The following is a 20,866-nucleotide window of genomic DNA, read 5'->3' on the forward strand; positions in this document are numbered from 1 at the left end:
CAGAGCAAAATCCTCTGTTCAAGCTCTGACCTATAACCACCCCCTCCCGCATAGGTACCTAAGGAGGAAAAGATTCGATATCCTGATCTACAGGTACAAGTCCAGTTTTATGACCTACGAGTATTCGTAGGCCTTCTCGAGTCTACACGTGTACCTTTTCTTTTCTTTTCTTAGCCTCATCCCCTACGGTCGGGAGGAAGTTATTCGTACATTCTTCGCGTCTCCCCTGTGTGCACCGTATGGTATGGCCTTGCGCTTATAGGGCACCTCGTTCTCCTGTCCTCCTCAATGTCTCCTTGCATTTTTTTGTCCTCTCCCCTATTATTGTTACGGCCCTCTCGACTCCTTCCCGTATCGTCCTCGCCATCATCTTCCCGACCATAGGAAAACAAATGGCCACACCATATGCAGCCACTCCTCTGCACCATCTTCCGCGACTGGTGCCACATGTACTAATCCTAAGACCGCCGCCGCATGTCTATTCCTACCTGGAACGCCCAAGAGACATTCCCCTGCAAAGCAATTGGTAACTGGATATTCGCGTATGTAGTTATCAGTGATGGCCATTTAGGACTAATCGGCATGCTCACACTAGCCCCTAGGTGCTCTCGCGACGGAAAGGGTTACGACTAGCTTTCATCTGTTAGAGTGTGGGCGATTGAGCAGAGTATATCTATATATTCGTATATGCATTCTCTGCCTTTCGGATAGACAATAGATAATTGATTTCTGGCGCAGACATCCTGCCTTTTTACTTTTACGTTTTGTCATGTTTCAGGGGCAAGAAAATAGCATCGGCACTCGCTATGCTAGTCTTGAGTGGTGCAGGTGTCTCAATCGTCGCGACGCGGAGTTTTAGGAGGCTGTGTAAGTCGGGCAGCAATCCGAATGTCGTCTCGGTACCACCACCGATCGAGGACCTCTCGCTTTATTCCAAGCGAACAATAGCACGATCATCAGTGGCCTGTTCTGGGGAGCGGTGAGGCCCCCGGGGTAGAGGGATTTGGCTGGACATAACAAGCGTGTCCAACCTCTGGCTCTGCAGAGTACTACTATGCAACGACGCCCAGAATTTCACAGATCAACGCACAGATTTGAGAAGGACTTTTCTCTCCCATTCTAATGCAAGCCGCCTGCCATTTGCGCTATTCGTGAGTAAGGCTGCGGTGATCGAGAGGCATGCCCGGCAAAGATGAACAGGAAGGGTGGTGTCGTCAGCTGACGACGTGACCAGACAGACCAATTGGTTAATGGCAGGCCATATTAGATTGCCGCCTTTCACTTGCATGGTTGATGGAGTGAATGTCGGGGTGATTCGAGACGATTGGGTTCAAACCCCCGTGACAAAAACCCCATATCCTCGGTGGCTGCCTCCCATGACATGGTACTTTATACGTACTAAGTACAGGTACATACAGTACGAAGTATGGTCCGGGGAAAGCTTGCTTGAATCCCTGTATTCGTACGAAAAGAAACTGTGACATCGGTCTAAAACTCACATTTTGTACCCCTCTTCCTGAGTGGCGATTCAGCAGCGACAGCCTGCAGCATGTCGCCGCGGAGCGAACAACCTTGGCTGCACCCGCTGGCATCTATTCGTCAAGTAAAAGATGCATCAAATCGTAAAGAAATGGAGAATGTTCACCATGAGGGCAGAGGGTGGGCGGCTCACCGGCTGCCTCCTCTACCTCTAGGCGCCTCGGTACCTCGTGATGCCCGTTATTTCCGAAAGATAAGTAATCAAGTACCTCTCTGATACGAAAGAACCAAAGTAGGTACAACCCATTGTGGCTAGTGTGCGACATGCTCTGTAGGTATTACTTAGTACCTTGCCTGCTGACGGATATGTATGGATACTTCGTACCGGCGATTATGATGACAATAACGACAGCCTCGTCTAGATGGGGTTTTCGCTGATCTTCTCATTCCGTAATACATTTTGATTACCTGCGAATCGTTCCCAGTTTCTATTCTTTCGACAACTCAACCAGTACCATACCATATCAGTCCATCACTTTCAGACAAGCCGGTTCTTCACACCAAGGGATATCGTCGCTGCGCCCGAGCATTCCTTCGTTATCAAGGTACTAAGTACACGCACCGTACCGTACCCTCGACCTGTTGCGTCACTCGTGACCCCGCGGCCAAGGAGTCCGCACGAGACGGGGACAATATTTCTCTTTTGCCCTTTGCGAAAACCATCGTCGGAGAAACATCAATAGCCAACACTCCCGTCCTATCCCTCGACTCGACTCGACTCGGCGGGCGTGCACACAATCAAGTGTCGCGCGAATCGCGACAAAATGGATGCGACTGGAGTGAAAAGGAGGGACACGACCAAGGGTCCTCCGCTCCGTATTCTATCTCTCGGTACGCTTTTTACTGTTACACTGTCCCTGGCCTGGGCCGACCGTGGCGCTGCACGGGTTGATTCATACTCCGCCCTGGCCATGACGAAAAAATAAAAAAGAAAAGAAAAGAAAAGGACTTGCAACGCTAACCATGATGCGATTCGGTGTCGCGCCGCCCGTGTCACAGATGGAGGTGGTGTTCGTGGATACTCTATGCTCATCATCGTCCAAGAAATCATGCATCGCGCATATGTCGAGATGGAAGGTCGTGCCCCCCGTCGCCACCAGATCCCGAAACCGTGCGACCACTTCGACCTCATCGTGGGCACCGGCACAGGCGGCTTGATCGCCCTGATGCTCGGTCGCCTGCGCCTCGACCTGGAGACGTGTAAGGAGCTGTATGTCAGGTTGACGCGCATGGTCTTCGAAACAGACAAGACGATCGCCGGCATCCCCTACCGCTCAACCCTCTTCAAGGCTTCCAAGCTGGAAGCGGCCATCAAGGAGTGCGTCCGCGAGCACACAATATACGAGAGCGAAGGAAACGACGGCACAACACCCGACCTGACGAGCCCGCTCACCGCCTCTCCGCGCTCTCCCTATCCGAGACGACAGTCCAGCAACGCGAGTGTGGTCAGCTTCAGCGCACGTAGCCCCCAAGCGGAGACGACCCGGTTTGGCCTCTCGCCGCAATGGGGAAACCCAGAGGCCCGTCTATACGATCCGAGAGAAAATAGAACAAAGACGTGAGGCTTTTTATTCCATGCGAGTCTAATTTCGAAGCTCTGAGTGGCGCTTTTCAAAGAAAAGAAGAAGAAGAAAAGAGTTGGGTCGCTGGCGCTGACATGTTTCCAGGGCGGTATTGACGATGTACAAGGGCGCTGGAAAAGGACAACCGCCCGTTATCCTGCGATCATACGACTCGAGGAGAGAACCGCCTCCTGAATTTGATTGCAAGCTCTGGGAAGCCGCGAGGGCGACTTGTTCTATCGGGCTCGCGTTCAAGCCCATTCGGATCGGGCAATCTGTGTTCCACGACGATGGCGCCGGACCATTCAACCCGGCCCCGGAAGCCCTAGAAGAAGCTACCGTGAACGAATGGCCCGGCAGGGAGGTGGGTGTGTTCATCAGCGTGGGCACGGGGAAGAGGCCGAGGGGAAGCGACGCAAGCCAGAACATGTGGTACGAAGGGTTTCTAGGGGAATTCGCCGAGGCACGACGCAAGCTCATCGCCAAGATTGAGGGTTGCGAGACGACACACGAGAGGATGATCAGAGAGCTCCTGCCAGCCCGGGCCGTCAACCTGGACAACTACTACCGGTTCAACGTGGAAATGGGAGTCGGCGAGTTTGGCATGAACGAATGGCACCGCCTGGCCGACATCAGCAGCGGAACCCGGCAGTATCTTCGGCGGACGGCAGAACAAAAGATGATCCAAAACGCAACCGCTCAAATGGCCAAGATCCACAAGGCACATCAGCGCCTGGCGCGGTTACCCCCGCTCGCCGATGTCCCTGACAACAGGAAGACGTATACCACCATGCTGGAGCCAATGGCTGCCGAGTTGCCAGGGGATTCTCCGACCCTGCCGGCCTCGTTCCCGCACTCACTCTCGTCGTCCAGGGAGTCGTACGATTCGGGCGTGGATTCACTTCATCTCCCCACCATGGGGGCCGCTCAGCGGTCACCAAGAGTCTCGGGTGACCATGCGCATCCAGCACCGCCGTCACCACTGGGGGCAGTATCGCGAGTATCGCGTCCGAGAGGAACGTCAGCCCCGCCGCCGGCTCTGGGGCCGGTCCGTCGAAGGGACTCTGACGGCGGAGAAGACGACGACAACGGCGCGGATCGGTTTATAGTCACGGCGCCGACGCCGTCGCAGTACCGAAACGCAGCAGGAGCGGATAAGATCGCCATCATGGGCCCCGACGAGCACCCCCGGTGGCCTGTTCCCCCGACCTCACCGCTGCCGCCATTGTCCCGCCAAGACGGGCCGCCACGCATCCCTCCCCCTTTGCCGCCCAAAACGCCTCTCCCGGAGCAGCAAACGGGTGCCACCCGTCATCCACCCATCGGTGTAGCGCTGCCATATCCGGCGGATGACGAGCCTCCTCCGCCGGTGAACATGGCACGCAAACCAGATTTCCGAGGGAGGTAAGATGGGGGTTCACGGCAGGAACCGGGACCTCACTGATAGGCGATGGTGAAGGATAGGCGGCAGGGTACCCAAAAGGCCCAAGCAACCATGGAATGTTGGGGCCTGCCCTGGTATCTTGTGAGGCGTTCTTTTTGGTACATTTTCTTTGGTTGGATACATATCTCTGTCGAGATTCCCCGTTTATGTCACATACAAGGGTATTTTCGATACGAGCGACTAAGATATGGGATGGGGTGACGAATGGATGAGTTATGGTACTGGTTTGAGTCCCAACGACCTTTTTTTTTCTCGTGCTTTTCTTTCCTTCCCTTACATTCCCTGCTTCATTTCCTTCTGTTTCTTCAGACATGCCACATTGGAATGACAACTGCACTAATATCGACTGGATTTCCTGCCAATACCCACTCCGACTTATCTTGCGTTATTGCTTCGTCGGTCGATACAACGGCCACGCTATGAGACTGGGCCGCCGAGGGTAATGGTATGGCAAAGAAGCTAGCTGGGCGACGTGGCCAACCGGAATTCTGCTTGGCCTAGCTACTACTATCCCCTACTATTTACTAGACATCAGGGAAAGGCAACCGAATCTCGAAATGGCTCGCTGTTTCGGCGCAAAGCCGCCTTTGATAGCGAGGGCTTTGCTTGAGGACCCAGGTAGTCAGCAAGCCTGAACAATTCCATCTTGATGGAAACGAAGGAATATTCTTTGTTGGTGCCGTGAGCTTTGGTCTAGACACTCCAAAAACTCGATAAGACGATGAACTGCCAATCAGAGCCCGGAATGCCTCTCAGTCGATGAGAACATCGTCGTTTCTAGGAGGAGGGTGAGTACATAGGGCTCGATCTTCACACTGTATATATAATGTATCTGCACACTATTAGGTACTGTGTTCAGTTAGTCACGCACGGTAATCCATATCCGTAAACCATAATTTCAAGCGGTTTCGTATTAGGTAATCATGCAGCCCGCCCTACCACTCAGCCCTACGGTCAGCCCTATGCATTCGGCTCGACCCAACTCCAACTTTGGCACTGATATGGGAGGCCCCAACAATCTCAAACAGCTATCTGCCTCGCGGTCTCTGGGAGATGCTGCTGACTCTAGGCCCCCTCGGCCTATTCCAGATTCATCTGCGTGCTTTTCTTCTCCTGCCGGGGATCTCACAAGGTTCTTATCCGCTCGCCCAGGCCACAAGCCTCCCATAGGAAGCATCTGCATCCATCTTCACCCATGGGATCACCTAGAGCCGGCTGGGTCCGTATGATGACCTGCGGGAGGCGGGAACAAAAGGTATGTCAAACACATATTCGTTGAGATACGATATGATCCAGGACCTGGTCGCTGGCATAGTGTAACAACGGACAACCCTGTAGCATCTGTACTCGCAGGTTTCCTCAACCGGAGAGTGAATAGAAGCACGACAGGTACATTTACGCAGAGCCACCCTAAAATCTGTTCGTACGGCGAGAGTTTCTGATCGCAATGACTGACACAATCGCTACCTTGGACGATTACGATCATCTTCGCCCTCAACCCCACCTCATTTCAACAGCAACTGAGACGAAACGGGTCTCCCGCCCCTGTTTATGGCGGTCATTATAGAACCCTGCCGGTGACATCACAGCAGCCATGGACCTTGGCGGCAAGAGCGAAAGGCGCACAGTCGTCCCGTATGGACATCACCACCATGCACTCTATCGCGTTGCATCCCCTATGGAGATCAGCTTGTACTAGTCATCGGAGAGAGGATGTTCTCTGGGCAGGGAACATTCCTCGGCCGTACCAGGACGACTATTACGGCGACGCCCTAAATGTAGCTGTGTGGTACCTATGTAACACCACGCTACTCCCGATAAATTTCGTCGAGACAGCAACAATATTTGGGATTCCGACTACGTCGGCGGTTTAATGGCCTGGGGCTCGCTGTCGTCTACAGACATCCCCTGGCCAGTCGCCAGGTTGGTCAGGGTGCCGCAACAACTACATTGGATGACATCAACTCCAGCGAGCGAACCCCTGTGAAATCTCCAGGCTTACTCTCAGCCGCCTTTCCATATTCTCAGCATTGCTGATCTCCTCCGAGTCGAATTGCGACTCTTGGAAGTTTGGAGAGCCCAATCAACAACGGCCAAGACGCAAACGACCTACCCATTAAACACCATAGCCTGCACTGGGCCCAGAATGCTCTTCTCTTGCAAATTATCCTATATACCGCGGCATGTTTTCTTGATGTCAAGGGAAGCATTCCTAGGACTCTCGTAATAGCCGACAAGGGAAGGGCCATCCACGTACTCAACCAGCATCTCCGGTCAGAATCGGGCCAGGCTAGCGATTCGTCCATAGCCGGAAGTAATCCAACTCATTGTGGATTGGTGGTACTGGGGAGATATGCGAGGAGTACAAGCGCACCTTCGTGGGTTGCAGGAGATGATGCGCGTCAGGGTGTGTTCCATAACTTGGGCATGGACGGATCCCTAGCGAAGAACGCTATAGCGTGAGCTGCACCCCCTTTCCCCCGAAACTAAGCTAGGTGGCATAAGACTAATCGGTTCGAGGTTTACGCAGTCACGATTTGTCCATTCCTGTGGCCCACGAACCCCATCCCTCCTTCCAGGATGGGCCTGAATTTGTCCTCGAAGCCCCGTATGATAACATACCGGAAACCTCTCATAACTCACCGTTCGCGACACACTTACCGTCCCTTTCCGAATCTAATCAGTCCCTCGGTCTCCATACGGCGACGGCGAGGATCCTAGATGATATGTGGCTCTTATTCAGTGCTGTCCTGGCTTCCAGAGGACCCGACACCGCAGCAGCTGCGCAAAGGTGAAGATACGTACCGAATGGATGTATAACCGCCTCTTACAGCTAAACCCCATCTCGGAATCGGGAAGATCGGCGCCTTTGCCGAATACAATGCGCCAGGCAGCCAACTAGGAGTGTCCGGCAAGGGTTTCGGTAATCCTTTGGCGGGGGCCTGACCTCCTTTCCAGTTACGGGAGGGGATGCTGCGACTAACCCCGCATGGCGATCTTCTTTCCATCTGCGTAACGAACTATACCCCTGCGAAAGATCTCTCGACCCACCCCTTGGCCTCGACACGCGGGCGCCCGCCGAGCGACCGGATTTCCTGTACCAGGCAGTCTGAATGGCAGCACTGGTCTACATACAGTGGCGCCATCATGGTGCAAACCGCTATCAGTAAAACATGTACAATGGCCAAGTTTGTAGATATTTGGACTGCGACGCGACGTGTGGCCCTCGAGACCTGGAAAACGTTGCCGGAGCTATTCCACTGGGTCATGGGCCCCGCGTGCCAACGGTCCGCCCAGGTGCGGCTTGTCAAGGGAAGGCTCGCGGTCTCCGTTCTCAGCCTGGGCTTGAGAACTGGCAGTTGCTTACCGAAGCAGCGGATGCGGGGCTGCGCATCCAGTGGTGGATAAGCCGTGGTCCTGGCCGTGATTCTAGCCCAGACGATGACAGTGGTGTACAACGTACACTACACGTGTACATCCCTTCTTTACAGGCGGACGGCGGCCGTCAGGGCCAATAGCGAGGGACACCAACCCGAAAGGGGGATCGGCAGCGTCGGTTTGCAGTTGAAGCGACGCAACCGGTGTTGCGTATGAGACATTCCCTCCCAGGCGGGTCCTGGGAAAGGAAGGGTGTAGTGCAGTGAGGCTTGCGATAGTGGAGACCGAGGGAGCGGGGTGACAGTCCTAGTGGCATTGACTTTACTCGGGCCGGACGGCGATCAACTGCCGGTATCAAAATGATCCACAAGTGAACCCCAATGCCGGCTGTCCCGTTATCGAAAGATTGCTCCCCATGTCTCCAAGAGAACTGGACTGAGAATATGGGTGTGTCATCATTAGGCAATATCTTACAGCGAGGGGCATCGCACATTGGTTAATACTCTGCGACGTCCTTGATGGACTTCAGTTCATTGGCGTCAACAGCCATGGGGATAAGCCGGCTGCTACCCTTACGGCGCCGTCCTTTCTACCACGTAGGCTACCCCGCCTTGAGCTGATGTCTGTTTGTCTTTCAGCATAGTGGTGCCTCGTCTTCGAGCTGTCTTAGCAGTAGTCTGACCCACCAGGTGCTTCTTGAGACGGAAAGTCACCGGGCCATCATAGATATCCCAAGGTCAACGAGGCGGGAGAATGAGTCGCGCGAAAACTTGATGTTATAGACTTGGGGTGAGGGATGAGAGAAGACATATCATTGGGTGGACTAAGAGATGGGAAAGGGGCAGGGGCATGGAGATGTCTCGGGAATGTGGAGGGCGCTACATCAGGACGACGAGACGACAGATACATATGTACGTCGTACGTTGTAAGTACGTTGTATTGATATGGCATCCCATTGTCGCCTCATTTTGTGTCCTGGCGAGGCATGGCGTGGACCGGTTGCATTTCGTTCATCGTCTCCTGCTTGGCGACTACCCCAGGGTAACGAACGGAAGGTACGGGCCACCGGAACAAGTGGGACTTGTGTCGGGTCGTGGGCATCCGGCCGGTCCGTCGTGGAGTTGTGAGTGCCAAGGCCAGGGGAAATGATCGAGTTTGAAAAAGTTTGGTTCTTTTTGCCTTTCAGTTCGAGTTCTTCTGGAAATTTTCTCGAATTTTCCGGCATCTCGCGCTCTCTCCCTCTCCGCCACAACCGTACGTACAAGACTTTGAGGGCGAGGGAAGTCGAGCGGGAACAAAGTGACTGTCCTGTTCGGAAGACTGCAAGCTGAGTTTCAGCACGGACTGCCGAAAGAAACGATATGGAAGGGGACAGCCACGTGCGAGCCACTGTTTCTTTTGCCACGTTTTTCTGTTTCACCGTCCCTCGCAACATATTTTTTTTCGCGGGTTCTTCACGTGGAGATGACAGGTACATGACGATGAACCCCGATGATGGCTGATTCCATCTAGAAACCGTTATCGCGCTTCGCGTCACCGGTGGGAATAGGCCAGGTCGAAGAAGCCCTCGATGCCCCATCAGACGATTTTTTTCTGTCGGTGATGACGGCGACACGAAAACGCGATAAGTCGAAGGAATTCTTTTGACGCGCTGGAAAACTTTACGCGACTGTGGCGACGCAACGATGAGAGGAATGCAGCCAAAATCACAGACAACAGAGTCACTATGATGGCGTTAACGACGTGTTGTTTTTTCGGCTGGTGGTGCGGGCTACGGCGAAACGGAGAGAGGTCAGGTGTCGCAATATGCTATGGCATCTAGAAGCTTATTTTCACTTTCGTCTCACATTCAGCTCTTCTCGAATTCTCGGGCGGGAGCGCATATGTACTCCGTATGGACAGATGTTCGCCGGTTCCCTCTGAAGGACCTTCATCTTATTACTTCACGACTTTTGCTTTTCTTCTTCTCGTGTAGTTGTCTGGCCGATCGAATTCTCGGTGGCTTCTTCACTGTGGTGTACAACGTAAACAGGAAATCCTGCAAGTTAGAGAGGCGGACAGGGCTCGCAAGGCACGGCAGACATGCAACGAGGGAAAAAAAAATGTGAAAATGCGATGGAGAGTTGACTTCGGGTCTTAGCCCCACTATGACGTGCAGATAGAGATGGATCACTAACGACACACCCCACAACGGATGAAAGCCCCACCTTAGCCCGCAACTGAACCCCCCCTCCAATGCCCCGTTTTCAGTCCTATCCGCGTGGTTGTCCAAATTGTGGCGCATTGTGCATCCCTCCCATCCCAACACGATGATGAAATCACGGAGCCAGCTCCGATGCTCAGATTATCACGTGACCATACTTTTACCGTTGGTGTTGCCCCAAGTGGGGCGATTCAAAGAGGACCAAAGAAAGCTGAGGATCGGTGTACGATCGAGGCGGTTCTTCACCGAAAGCGAAAGTGAAAGCGATATATATAATCAACGCCGATTCCTACAAGCACAGGGGAAACCTAATTCTTCTACGCTCGTCTTTTTTTTTTCTCTCTTTGACGCTATTTTCTTCTTTTTGCCCCCCCCCCCTGTCGAGGGAAGACCGTGGTCCCTTCCAGCTTGATTATCCGATTAGTGGTGACCTGCATAAGATGCCGACTTGATACTCTGTTGGGAATAGCGTCTCATCATGTACAATGAACTTCGTACACATCTTGTTCGGGGAACGCCGACACGTCCCTGGCCAATCCATTCGACCGAGTTATCTCTCCCATCGTCGCCAATTGATCAGCATCACTTTTCTTCATTATCCAACCCCGCGTATCAACTAGGGTTGCCAGCTGGTACTCGCTGGAGTCGTTATTGGACCCCGGCGGCGTGCTTTCCACGACCTCCATTTCTGGGGTGTACACTAGGTCATTTTAGGGACGGCGATCGCTCGAACGCGGCATTTCTTATCGGTGTCCAATGTCACAATTGCGATGTTAATCTTTGAACATTCACCGGCCCAGTAAAAAAGTGGCCCTTTTACTGAAGAACCACTTCTCCCTCCTGGTTATCCTTCTTCACTTGGGACGAGTAGTGTACGCGTAGTGCTGACTTATTACGACAACATCATCTCTGGGGTAACTATGGGAAGATGGAGTATTCGAAAATGCATAGCTGCAACCTACATTCTCTCGACCAACACCACACTTCGGAAGACAATGGATATGAACATAGCGAATTGATTCTGCTCCTCGACTGCTCCAGCGCTTGATAGCCCATTAAAGAGATGGTCAGGACGTCATTTTTCCACCAGCCGGGTTGTCAGTCACACGTGGTTACGAGTCGGATGGCCTGGAAAAGGATTCCGACGAAACGACTGCTTTCGTCTCCAAACACGAACCGGCCGGCACTTATGTCACTCTAACCACGTCTCTTCTCAACGTCTGTCTCCACTGCCGCTTCGTCTACACCTTCGGGTTCGGCCTGTATAGCGCTTCTCTCGCCACGGGCCTGTCCTATCCAGCCTCGCTCCTCCTCCTTGTCGCTTATGCAGCGCTGTCGAGGCAAAGAGTACCGGGCCGGCCTGCAGTTGGACACTGAAACAGCTGGATAACGGCAGGGTGCCCAATGACAATGCTGGGGAGGGCAGAATTCAACAGTGTAAGGCGAGGGTGGAAAAGTGTAGACCACGTTTGAGTATCTTTTCTAATTTGCAAGATGAGCAAAGGGAGAAGAAAAAAGACGTCATGGAATTCTGAACTGAAGGACAAATTGATGAGAATGCTTCATAGCTTGCTGTTGGGTTCTGTCGTTACAAGGATGCGTTCTAACCCCCTGCGCATCTCATCGTTCATGCCCGACGCAGCGGGCCTCCCTGTAGGGCGGTCTACAAAGACGTGGACGAGCTCGCCGACAGACCGGACTTCAGCGACACCTTTTTCGAAGAGGGCGACTTCGTACGTGACGCTCGTTTTCCCCAACTTGTTGACGCGCAGAGCGAGCTCGGCAACGGCCGGAAACGAGATGGATGCGAAGTAGTCGTTATGAGAGTGGACGATAAGACCATGTTGCGGAGACGACGAAGGGTTGAAATTGCAATGTTCGATTAGGTAAGCGTTCACCACAGAGTCATAGCTGGGCAGTTGGTTGTTCGTCAGCTGTGTGCTCTCTTGATGAGTCTCTCACAAGAGAAAAGTTTCGGGATGCTTACAGGAAGTTGTAGATGGAGTTGTTCATGTGCTGATACATGTCGTTGTCGGCCCTGAATAACACTGAATACAAGCTCCAATTGTCTGAGAGGCCCTCCTAACGGAATATGCGAACTCACCATCGCGTCCTATAGTCCAAGATATAGCCATAGTCTTCCCGGCGACGTTTCTTGAGCTCTTGGTGTGGTGCCATCGTCTAGGGCCGAGGAGGAAGCAGGACGTTTTACGAATCAACGGGTCAATAATAAGAAGTCGTCTATTGTGAGCTCTTTTGTCCCGCGACTTATTAGATAATGTTCAGAGTGGATATCAACGCTGTGCAACTCGTGTGGTGATAAGAGGCCTCGGTCGCCTTGGAGGAGCCGAGGACCCGTCACGTCGATCACTAATCCGACAACAGGGGTGGTCGACGGATCTTATCTATTATCTTATCTAATACCCCTAGATTTCATTCTGCCAGGTTACACCGCCCGATATTTTCCCCTCAAATTTCAGCATCAACTTCGACAAACCCGCACGATTCAATATTCAGGTCAGAACAATTCAAATCTATCATCCCGTTCTAGCCGAGTAATGTCGCACCTTTGAGGTAGCAAGAAGGCACTTGGACATCGAATTACATATTCCGAACTTGAGACTTTTTCCCGCCGTCCGTAGGTAGCCATCACCGTATAGCATCTGCCGCTTTGAACGTCAAACTGGCCGTCGCCAGGCGCATTGCGGCGCCTCTTGCGAGGTTTGGCAACTATCTGACCTCTCTCATGGGACCAAATTCGTCCCCGCAGTCAGAGGCCCTCGCGCCCGAGCCGGTCGACGGCGGCCTACCACCTACGAAAGCGGGGGCTAAGGCACCCAACCGCAAACCCAAAACCATCTCCGCGCACAAGCAACGCCGTCAAGCTCTGGCCGAGGCGCCCGACAACACGATCATCCCGCCCTGCGGCGATCCATGGCCCCGCCCCTACTACTTCGAAGACGGGCTCCGCAAGGTGAAGCCGTACCACTGGACGTACCACACCTTCTGCAAGGAAAGATGGCGGGGTCGCACTCTGTTGGACGTCTTCGAGTGCGAATTCCGAGCCCATTCTCGGTCCTACTACCAAGATGCCATCGAGGATGGTCGCATCATCGTCAACGGCAAGTCAGTCAGCCCGGATTATCTTCTCGAAAATGGCGATCTGGTCAACCACACCGTGCACCGCCACGAGCCTCCCGTAACCGATGAGCCCATCGGCATCATCCACGAGGATGACGGAATTCTCGTCGTCAATAAACCCGCGGGTATGCCGGTCCACCCTGCCGGCCGATACCAGTTCAACTCCATGACGGAGATTCTGCGATCCGAGCGCGGCTATCACTTCAACCCGCGGCCATGTCACCGTCTGGACCGCCTCACGAGCGGCATTCTCTTCTTCGGCAAAACCACCAAAGCCGCCGATGCCTTGACCGAGCAGATTCGCGAACGTACCGTACGGAAAGAATACGTCGCCCGGGTGAGCGGCCGGTTCCCCGACGGCGAAATCGTCTGCGACCAGCCTATCCTTCAGATCTCCCCGCGCCTTGGTCTGAATCGCGTCCGCGCAAATGGAAAATCGGCTCGGACTGTCTTCAAGCGCCTCGCGTACTACCCGCCGCCGGAGGATACCGAGGGCCCGGAACCCCAAGTCGGAGGCAGAACGGCCGAAGAGGCATCGGCCGAAAAGCACAGGCCCTGGATTAACAACAAGGGTCACTCCATCGTCCGCTGCCTACCGTTGACTGGCCGAACGCACCAGATCCGGGTGCACCTCCAGTTCTTGGGCCACCCCATCCAGAACGATCCGCTCTACGCCAATCGGAGGGTATGGGGTATCAATCTAGGCTGCAACGATGCCGACGGAACCGAGACCAAGGACGAAGACATCATGTCTCGTCTGGAACGCATGGGCAAGGACGAAGTAGCCGATGCGGTGGCTTACCACGATGAGATGGTACAGAAGTATCACGAGCGGGTGGCGGAGAAACTCTCGGGCGAAGTGTGCGATGTGTGCAAGGCGGAACTCTACACAGACCCCGGCGATAGGGAGCTTTCCATCTGGCTGCACAGCCTCCGCTACGAGGACGCCGGGGGGAAGTGGAGCTACGTGAGCCCACTCCCTAGCTGGGCGCTCCCACCTAGCGGTATGAGCGGACCGACCGAGGCCGGCGGGCTGGAGGAGTTGGTGGAAGCCGTCAAGGATGAGGTTCCCGAGATAGTAAGCTGAGCCCGGCTTGCGAGCGAGCGCGTTATTCTACTGCATGCAAAGTACATATAACATGGCCTTGGCATAGAACCATCTTGAGAGAGAGACCCTCGTCCCCATCGTCTTCCCGATGAAGATAACCGTCCCTCTCGGATAAAGCGGGTTCTTCCGGTGCTCTAGGTACCACATCCAACACACACCTCCGGAATCTGGCCAGGCCCCCTCGGGAATTTTGAGAGACATGAATCCAGCAATCTTGACTTGATAGAACGTCCCAACGCGCTGCAACGTTGTATGACCTAATGCGTCCGAATACCAGGATTTGTGGAACCAGACTCCAGTTCCGTTCCCAATCTTAACCTCCATTCTTGGAAAACGAGGTACAACGTACGTTGTACACTGACCGCATCCGGACACCATTTTCGCGTTCTGCTCATTGTTCCTCCTTCTCTTTGCCATTTCAGCCGGACTGGTTGGCCCAGGGTTGCTGGGCCCAAGACCATTTGGACCGACGAGGAAATCCGGGACGAGGCGGGATACCGTATGTAGACCAGATTATTGGGAAATATCTGGCGGATGGTTTTCCACGCTGCTAATTGGACAACGCCTCCCTCCCCTCCAGCGATGGGATATTCCGTCATCTTACCTAGGGAGTTAGCCCTGGGTACACCCATGTCCGCGAAAAATGCCACGCGAGAAACGCCACATCGCGCCCACCCGCCAGCTTGGAAGCGCCCTTCACATGTTGGTCTTGTTGGCCTGAAGTGTACATACATACATATGTACGTTGTACGAAGTAATCGTACGGAGTAATTACGTTGTACTAATGGTGCCTTCTCCCACAGCAAGGACCAATTGTATATGACTGGGCTGGGGTTGGCGATGAATACTCGCTGGCGATGGGGGAGGAATTATGTGGAAGCCTATGCTCTCGTTTCGTGCATCCGACTTGGAACCTGTTTCTACGAATACTTTACATCGGCCATCGTACTTCGTACGCTGTGCATTGCCGCAGAAGCAGCACCGGTCGAGGGAAAGGGGGCTTCTGCATTTCTTCTTCCCGTTCGAACCGAGACGAATGGCGCCATCAATGGCATCAGTTATGCGTCTCCCCTCACCAAGTCGCACAGCAAGGAACGTGGGGAGCGGATCATCTTGCAGGCTGTTCAGCGGGGCAGCCTTTGGCGAGCCGAGTGTCGTGCAGGAAACAATTCCCGGCCGCGGCTTTGTCATCGCTTGGGTATCCGAAGAGACTTGCCGGCCATGGTAGTGGGCAAATAGTTTCCCTTGGCAAGTAGGTTAATCATTACGACAAGGCGTTCAAGGGGCAGGGGATCAAAGTACGAAGCTCGGTGGCTCAGCAAAGCTTCGACGAATTCACTGTACGTTGTACGTTGTACTTCGTAGTGGGTTGTCAAGGAACTGGCGAATAACATCTACAAAATTGTGATGACTCAGCAATTTACGAATAACGGTAAGTGAATGGGGCCCAAGTAGCGAGAGCCTATCATCCACAAAACTCGTTCAATTCATGCCAAACGTACCTACGAAGTAGACTGTACTTCGTACTTTACGCCCTGTACACGTGAACAAGGTATGTAGGGAGCAGGATAGGTAGACAAACACCCAGGCTTTCATTCAGGTCGTTGTTGTTTTTTTCCTCCCGAGACTTTGACTTCTATGTACACGAGTACAATACTTCGTACAGCTGACGAACGGGATGAAAAGGCCTGCGCCTCATGGACCGATATTCGCCACGCTGAGCCCCCTTTACAGAGTGTGGCCACTAACTACAGCTCTTTCAGCTGGCAGCAGCGAGATCACAGCGGTGTAAAGCTGAAACGCGTCATCCATATGAAGCGTCACTGCTCGTCCGTTGGCCACCGTCCCATGATTATCATTTCTTTCAGCTCGTTGACTTTATACTTTGCCCTTGTCTCCTTTTCTCCTATTCCCCTATTCCCCTATTCTTCTTTTCTTTTCTTTTTTTTTTTTTTTTTTGGTTTTGCATGGACGATGACAACTATGGCGCAGGCACGCTCGCTACGGCCTATGGGAGGCCTCGATTGGAACACTCAATTCTTTGCCCATTGCCGAAGAAACAACAGAAACCAGAGACTTCACCGTGTCATCCAGATTTGCGAGGTTACAATGTCATCATGACAAGCGCCGCTACATGAATAACCAGCTAGTAAGCCTACTACTAATTACTTCCTAGACGGCCTCTACGCCATGCGTACAACGTACGGACACTAAGCTAGCTGCATGGCAGGTGAACGACCTCTGGTAAGATGTCGTCCCGTATTGTATGTACCCGAAAAAATCCAATATCAGCAGTATCAGGCAAGGTAATTACATTGTACTTATTGACCGTCGAGTCTCGCTAACTTCTCTCTTCCTCATTGCCACCACGATTAGATAACGTCCCCATGACTCTCGTCCATTACATTCTCCTTGCTTGATCTTGGTACGATCACTCGATGAGTGACTACCTCGATGATACTCCCCGTTTATCGCCGAGGGCGACCCATTTGGTGACCCGTAGTCCCAACTCTATTTTAGAGCAGACGAAAAAACCCCTTGCCTTTTTCAACGATTGGGTACGGTGTACGTGGTACGTTGTACATTGCCCAACTCTGTGGCCCCTTATCCCGGCCGGAGCTGCCCCCGGTAAGGGGTTGCATTTATGTGGCTACCTAAGGAAGGACAAGGGAACCCCCCGCCCCACCAAAATACAACGTACGTTGTACATACACATCGTTCGTCCATACGCACACACCCCTCTTCCCTTTATTTTGACGCCCTTTTTTCGTCCCTTCATCCTCCTTCCCCTGGTCGAGAACGTCGAAAACGTCCAAACGCCCCTCCACCTACCGGTCCCCACTCCACCTGGTGGGCTTGGTGCCAGATTGGCGTAGGTATTGATCTTAAGCAAGGATCACGTCGCCGGGGCATGCTAATCACGAGCCATGACCGTCATGATGGTATGATGATGGTATCCACCAGTATACAATCCACCCATCCATTAAGAACAAGAAGAGCCGAGAGGTCCCGGTGGACCTCAATGCAATCAGGTACCTAACCCAGTTTGTTTTGGTGCGTAGTGTACCCAAGTGCGAAGTACTTCGTAGCCTCGATAGGTAGGTAGTACGTTCTAAACTGGACGGCTTGGCCGTTCACAAAACCGATGCTTGGGGGGCTAATAACTGGGCTGCTGTCAACAGGGGGTTGCCCGAGGGGGAAGTCACAATCGAAAGTCAAACAGGTACAACGTACAATCCATCGCTGGAGCCATAGCCTGGCTCGGATGCAGTGATCCTATGAACTTTGTACGGTACGGTACGTACGGAGTACTTGGGGAGACGTCTTGACCCTCGTCACCCTCGGCCACTCCTTCCCCTTCCCCTTCTCTCTCTCTCTCTCTTTTTTGGCCTGAAACCTCTGCTGCTGACATGCATCCTTTTTTTTTTTGCCTCTAAAGGGACTAAATTACTTGGCTACGTCTTCCCGAGCTTTAAACCACTTGCAACGTAATCTTCTGGTCCATTGTTATATCTTGCCGATGGGTCCCCTCCCTCATCGCATCCCTGTCTTCCCTTCCCTGACACATTACTCAACTTTCCTCCTCCCAGTCCAATAACAACAACAACAAGTGGTGTGCTTTTGGTCCTGACCATTGACCCATTATCCCTCCACATCCAACTCGTCATCCATATCGAGACAAAACAGGACGGAACAAAGACGAAACGAAAAGCAACACACCGCTCGCTTCTTTCACAACAACCCACCAGCAAGCATTGGCTCACTGAGCTCCGTCTATAATCGTTTCTAGACCATCACCATCTTTTACCCTTCCCTTCCCAACACCATGACGCGGTCATCATCAGACGAGCCTCCCAAGAACACCACCACTAAACGAAAGGGTACGACGCACACTAGACGTTGCTGTCGACTAGCAGCACACGTTTTTATTATTTTATCATGATTTGTTTGTTCGTTTCTTTTCTGTTGTCCGAGGTATACTGACCAAAACCCTCTTCCTCTATCCAGGCACTCGTAGCGTGTCGACCTTGAACCCGGCACAGCTAGCCCGCAAGAGGGCGAACGACAGAGAGGCCCAGCGTGCCATTCGAGCGAGGACAAAAGAACACATCGAAAGGCTCGAGAATGAGCTCGCCGAACTCAAGAGCCAGCAAAACCGGGATCAGTCACAGACCGTACAAGAGCTATTGCGGAGGAACAGAGCACTCGAAGAGGAAATCATGCGCATGCGCGAAGGCCAGTCGGTCGGACAGTCGTACCCAGGGAGCTCAGGTCCGTACCCGAACGCTTCTCCGGATCTCCTGAACGTCCCAGAGTCCACTGACATGCTAATTCCAAACGCTGGCCCAGTAGTATACGACGAGAACATCTCCCCCATCAGCGGTCCTGTCCCGAACGCACGCTCTTCTCCGTTTACCGCACCAGGAAGCTACGCGGCCATGCCCGAGCTAGGCCCCTCGTATGTACCGCTTCCCGAATCCACCGAGTCTTGGGGCCACGGCGTACCTGGCGTAGCGTCAGCCGTCTCGAGCCCTTCGTCATCCGCCAACACGGAGGAATATGGCGCCGCTGCCTATATTCCCACCAGCATCCCAACGCCCCTGCTAGACGCCAGGAGTGTCCCCGCTGGTGCTGCTCCAGCCACTGGGACTGGAGGGCCATTGGACTTTGAAGACGTAGATTCTGGTAAGCACCAACACTCGGTTCAACCGTTCTTCTTCCCCATCCATGTTTCCGCTTCTTCCCCTTTCTTTTTTGTATCATGATTTCACAGCGCCATTCTGAGACGCTAATCACGTAGCCCGCAGACGCTGGATACCCACCGTACCATCGCAACTGCAACGGCCCCAGCAACGCATTTTCCCCTCACGAGCCATGGAACATGTACCCCACGGCTCTGTACTTCCAACACCAGCCGTCAGCCCACTAACTCGCTGTCCCGCCGTTCCTTTTTGGGAGTTGCCGTCTTTGATCGTCCCACCCACGTGCGCGACCGATCAGTGGCTGGCCAGCTTCGTCCGGGACTGTCGACTTTTGGCGCAGGCGCAGCAGCCCCGATCCCTCGATGCCCTCCTTAGGCCCCAGAGGCTCAACGTCAAGGCGTTGCTCGAAGGCCGGCCTCCTTCCCCGGTTCAAACCCCACCACGTATTCAATATGCCGATCTCGACCGTGCTCTCGACCCGACATTGCATACCGTGTTCCCCAACGGCTCCTCCTCCGGCCCTGGCAGTCACGGCACCCAAGTTCTCCCCTCCACCTCGGGCGCAACCAGACCCGACCACCCGCTCGTGGAGCTCATCATGGCCCTCCTCGACAAGGCCGGTGCGACGGGAGCGCTCGAGCGGCTCGGTCTCTCGGTACCGCTCCAGCGCCTGCTCGTCTGGTTCGCACAACCGTCGCGCGAAGCGTACCAGGCCCTGATGCCGGACCATGTGCCGCGGCCGAGCCAGCTGACGATACCCCACGGCCAGTGGATCGACCTCATCATCCACGGGCCACTGCGGGATGCTGTGATTGAGCGCCAGGACATTTACGCGACCGACGAGTTTCAGGCGCTGTACGCGTCGAACTTGCGTCTCGTCAACTGGCCCGGCCACCTCGTCGACGCCATTCACGCCGACGCCACGACGGGCGACGTGTGGCTCGTCGATGCTTTTGCGAGCCATGCTCTGCGCTCCGAGAACTGGCGTCTGCATTCCGCCTTTGTGCATCGTTACCCGGAGCTACAAGGCTTGGTCGAGACAGTCGGCTGAGTGGTGTGTTGAATCGCTTCTCTACTGCATCGGCGCCTCAACTCCACACCGTTCCGTTTTATTATTCTTCTCATTTTTCTTCTTTACACTTTACTCGTTTTTAACTTGTACCTTCTTGGTCTACGCTCCCCATGTTTTTATGAGGACAGGAGGTGTGGTGTCGTGTTTTTGATTTCAAGCAGGGTGTGCTGGCGTGTTTAGGTATCCGTTTATGATATATCCGCATACCACTGGGGATTGTCTTCAAAAAGAAGGGGTTTTACACTGGGTTTGGCTTATATATTTGCGTTATTTTACCACTTGATTTCATACGCTACAGGAGATTTTATCTCTTCCGGCGCCAGACAGAAAGAACAGACAGACAGACAGACAGGCAGACAGACACAGAGATACAGAAAATAAATGAGATGAAAACGAACAAAAGTCGAAATGGTGGGCTGCTATCTTCCCACATTTGACCGGGATCTTTTGTCCCTAGTTTCTCATGTCTCGTTGCTTTTGCTGATACAATTGGAGGATCTGGAACAGCCAGATCTCGCTATAACCTACGGTCCACCATTAGCCACTCAGAAGAGGGAAAGACGACAAGAATCCATGCGTAGAGACGTCATAGGTGCATGGGTATAAGGGCGGGAGAGAGATGCATGCATGTACTTAGTACGTTGTATCACACGAACGTGTGTGGGACTTGGACAGGGTGGTTTTCGAATATGGTAAGCTATCATGTCTCTTCTCCC

The 20,866-nt window shown here is 53.4% G+C and overlaps 10 protein-coding genes across 10 annotated transcripts in view; 7 read left to right on the forward strand and 3 right to left on the reverse strand.

Moving 5' to 3' along the window:
• Positions 1–2,005: 2,005 nt before the first annotated feature.
• ACRALDRAFT_1061859 (uncharacterized protein) lies at positions 2,006–5,107 on the forward strand. The gene is made up of 3 exons (XM_071016495.1): positions 2,006–2,370; positions 2,539–3,097; positions 3,207–5,107. The coding sequence occupies exons 1-3, from the start codon at positions 2,304–2,306 to the stop codon at positions 4,507–4,509; spliced, it is 1,929 nt and encodes a 642-aa protein (XP_070877759.1). The 5' UTR covers positions 2,006–2,303; the 3' UTR covers positions 4,510–5,107.
• Positions 4,819–5,426, reverse strand: ACRALDRAFT_2017658 (uncharacterized protein; the record flags this gene model as incomplete). Its single annotated transcript, XM_071019893.1, has 7 exons — positions 4,819–4,876; positions 4,915–5,008; positions 5,092–5,150; positions 5,183–5,231; positions 5,273–5,296; positions 5,362–5,384; positions 5,413–5,426. 7 exons carry the CDS (start codon positions 5,424–5,426, stop codon positions 4,819–4,821), a joined length of 321 nt encoding a protein of 106 aa, XP_070877760.1.
• Positions 5,427–5,468: 42 nt separating this feature from the next.
• Positions 5,469–7,658, forward strand: ACRALDRAFT_2017659 (uncharacterized protein; the record flags this gene model as incomplete). The annotated part of the gene is made up of 11 exons (XM_071019894.1): positions 5,469–5,587; positions 5,635–5,800; positions 5,826–5,934; positions 5,979–6,079; positions 6,135–6,342; positions 6,378–6,528; positions 6,594–7,004; positions 7,076–7,273; positions 7,309–7,336; positions 7,405–7,462; positions 7,504–7,658. The coding sequence occupies 11 exons, from the start codon at positions 5,469–5,471 to the stop codon at positions 7,656–7,658; spliced, it is 1,704 nt and encodes a 567-aa protein (XP_070877761.1).
• A 60-nt stretch (positions 7,659–7,718) lies between these two features.
• On the forward strand, positions 7,719–8,063 carry ACRALDRAFT_2040849 (uncharacterized protein; the record flags this gene model as incomplete). The annotated part of the gene is made up of 1 exon (XM_071021098.1): positions 7,719–8,063. The coding sequence occupies one exon, from the start codon at positions 7,719–7,721 to the stop codon at positions 8,061–8,063; it is 345 nt and encodes a 114-aa protein (XP_070877762.1).
• A 3,625-nt stretch (positions 8,064–11,688) lies between these two features.
• On the reverse strand, positions 11,689–12,304 carry ACRALDRAFT_2098074 (uncharacterized protein; the record flags this gene model as incomplete). The annotated part of the gene is made up of 3 exons (XM_071022863.1): positions 11,689–12,037; positions 12,114–12,164; positions 12,231–12,304. 3 exons carry the CDS (start codon positions 12,302–12,304, stop codon positions 11,689–11,691), a joined length of 474 nt encoding a protein of 157 aa, XP_070877763.1.
• A 363-nt stretch (positions 12,305–12,667) lies between these two features.
• Positions 12,668–14,619, forward strand: ACRALDRAFT_1061861 (uncharacterized protein). The gene has a single exon (XM_071016496.1). It carries the CDS (start codon positions 12,873–12,875, stop codon positions 14,352–14,354), a length of 1,482 nt encoding a protein of 493 aa, XP_070877764.1. The 5' UTR covers positions 12,668–12,872; the 3' UTR covers positions 14,355–14,619.
• Positions 14,620–16,368: 1,749 nt separating this feature from the next.
• ACRALDRAFT_2058052 (uncharacterized protein) lies at positions 16,369–17,586 on the forward strand. Its single transcript, XM_071021827.1, has one exon. It carries the CDS (start codon positions 16,814–16,816, stop codon positions 17,249–17,251), a length of 438 nt encoding a protein of 145 aa, XP_070877765.1. The 5' UTR covers positions 16,369–16,813; the 3' UTR covers positions 17,252–17,586.
• A 343-nt stretch (positions 17,587–17,929) lies between these two features.
• Positions 17,930–20,611, forward strand: ACRALDRAFT_2033427 (uncharacterized protein). Its single transcript, XM_071020731.1, has 3 exons — positions 17,930–18,256; positions 18,384–19,061; positions 19,177–20,611. Exons 1-3 carry the CDS (start codon positions 18,202–18,204, stop codon positions 20,127–20,129), a joined length of 1,686 nt encoding a protein of 561 aa, XP_070877766.1. The 5' UTR covers positions 17,930–18,201; the 3' UTR covers positions 20,130–20,611.
• On the forward strand, positions 20,559–20,858 carry ACRALDRAFT_207881 (uncharacterized protein; the record flags this gene model as incomplete). The annotated part of the gene is made up of 2 exons (XM_071022341.1): positions 20,559–20,750; positions 20,788–20,858. Coding segments are annotated over 2 exons (263 nt in total), but the record flags the coding sequence as incomplete, so codon positions are not given.
• Positions 20,859–20,862: 4 nt separating this feature from the next.
• The window catches only part of ACRALDRAFT_1092498 (uncharacterized protein), a gene marked incomplete at its 5' end in the record, with an annotated part of 3,482 nt that continues 3,478 nt past the window's right edge, over positions 20,863–20,866 (reverse strand). Inside the window, one exon of the mRNA XM_071019615.1 lies at positions 20,863–20,865. The remainder of the gene's footprint in view (position 20,866) is intronic.

Source organism: Sodiomyces alcalophilus, assembly GCF_042370955.1.
Source record: "Sodiomyces alcalophilus JCM 7366 unplaced genomic scaffold ACRALscaffold_2, whole genome shotgun sequence".
Taxonomy (NCBI): Eukaryota; Fungi; Ascomycota; class Sordariomycetes; order Glomerellales; family Plectosphaerellaceae; genus Sodiomyces; species Sodiomyces alcalophilus.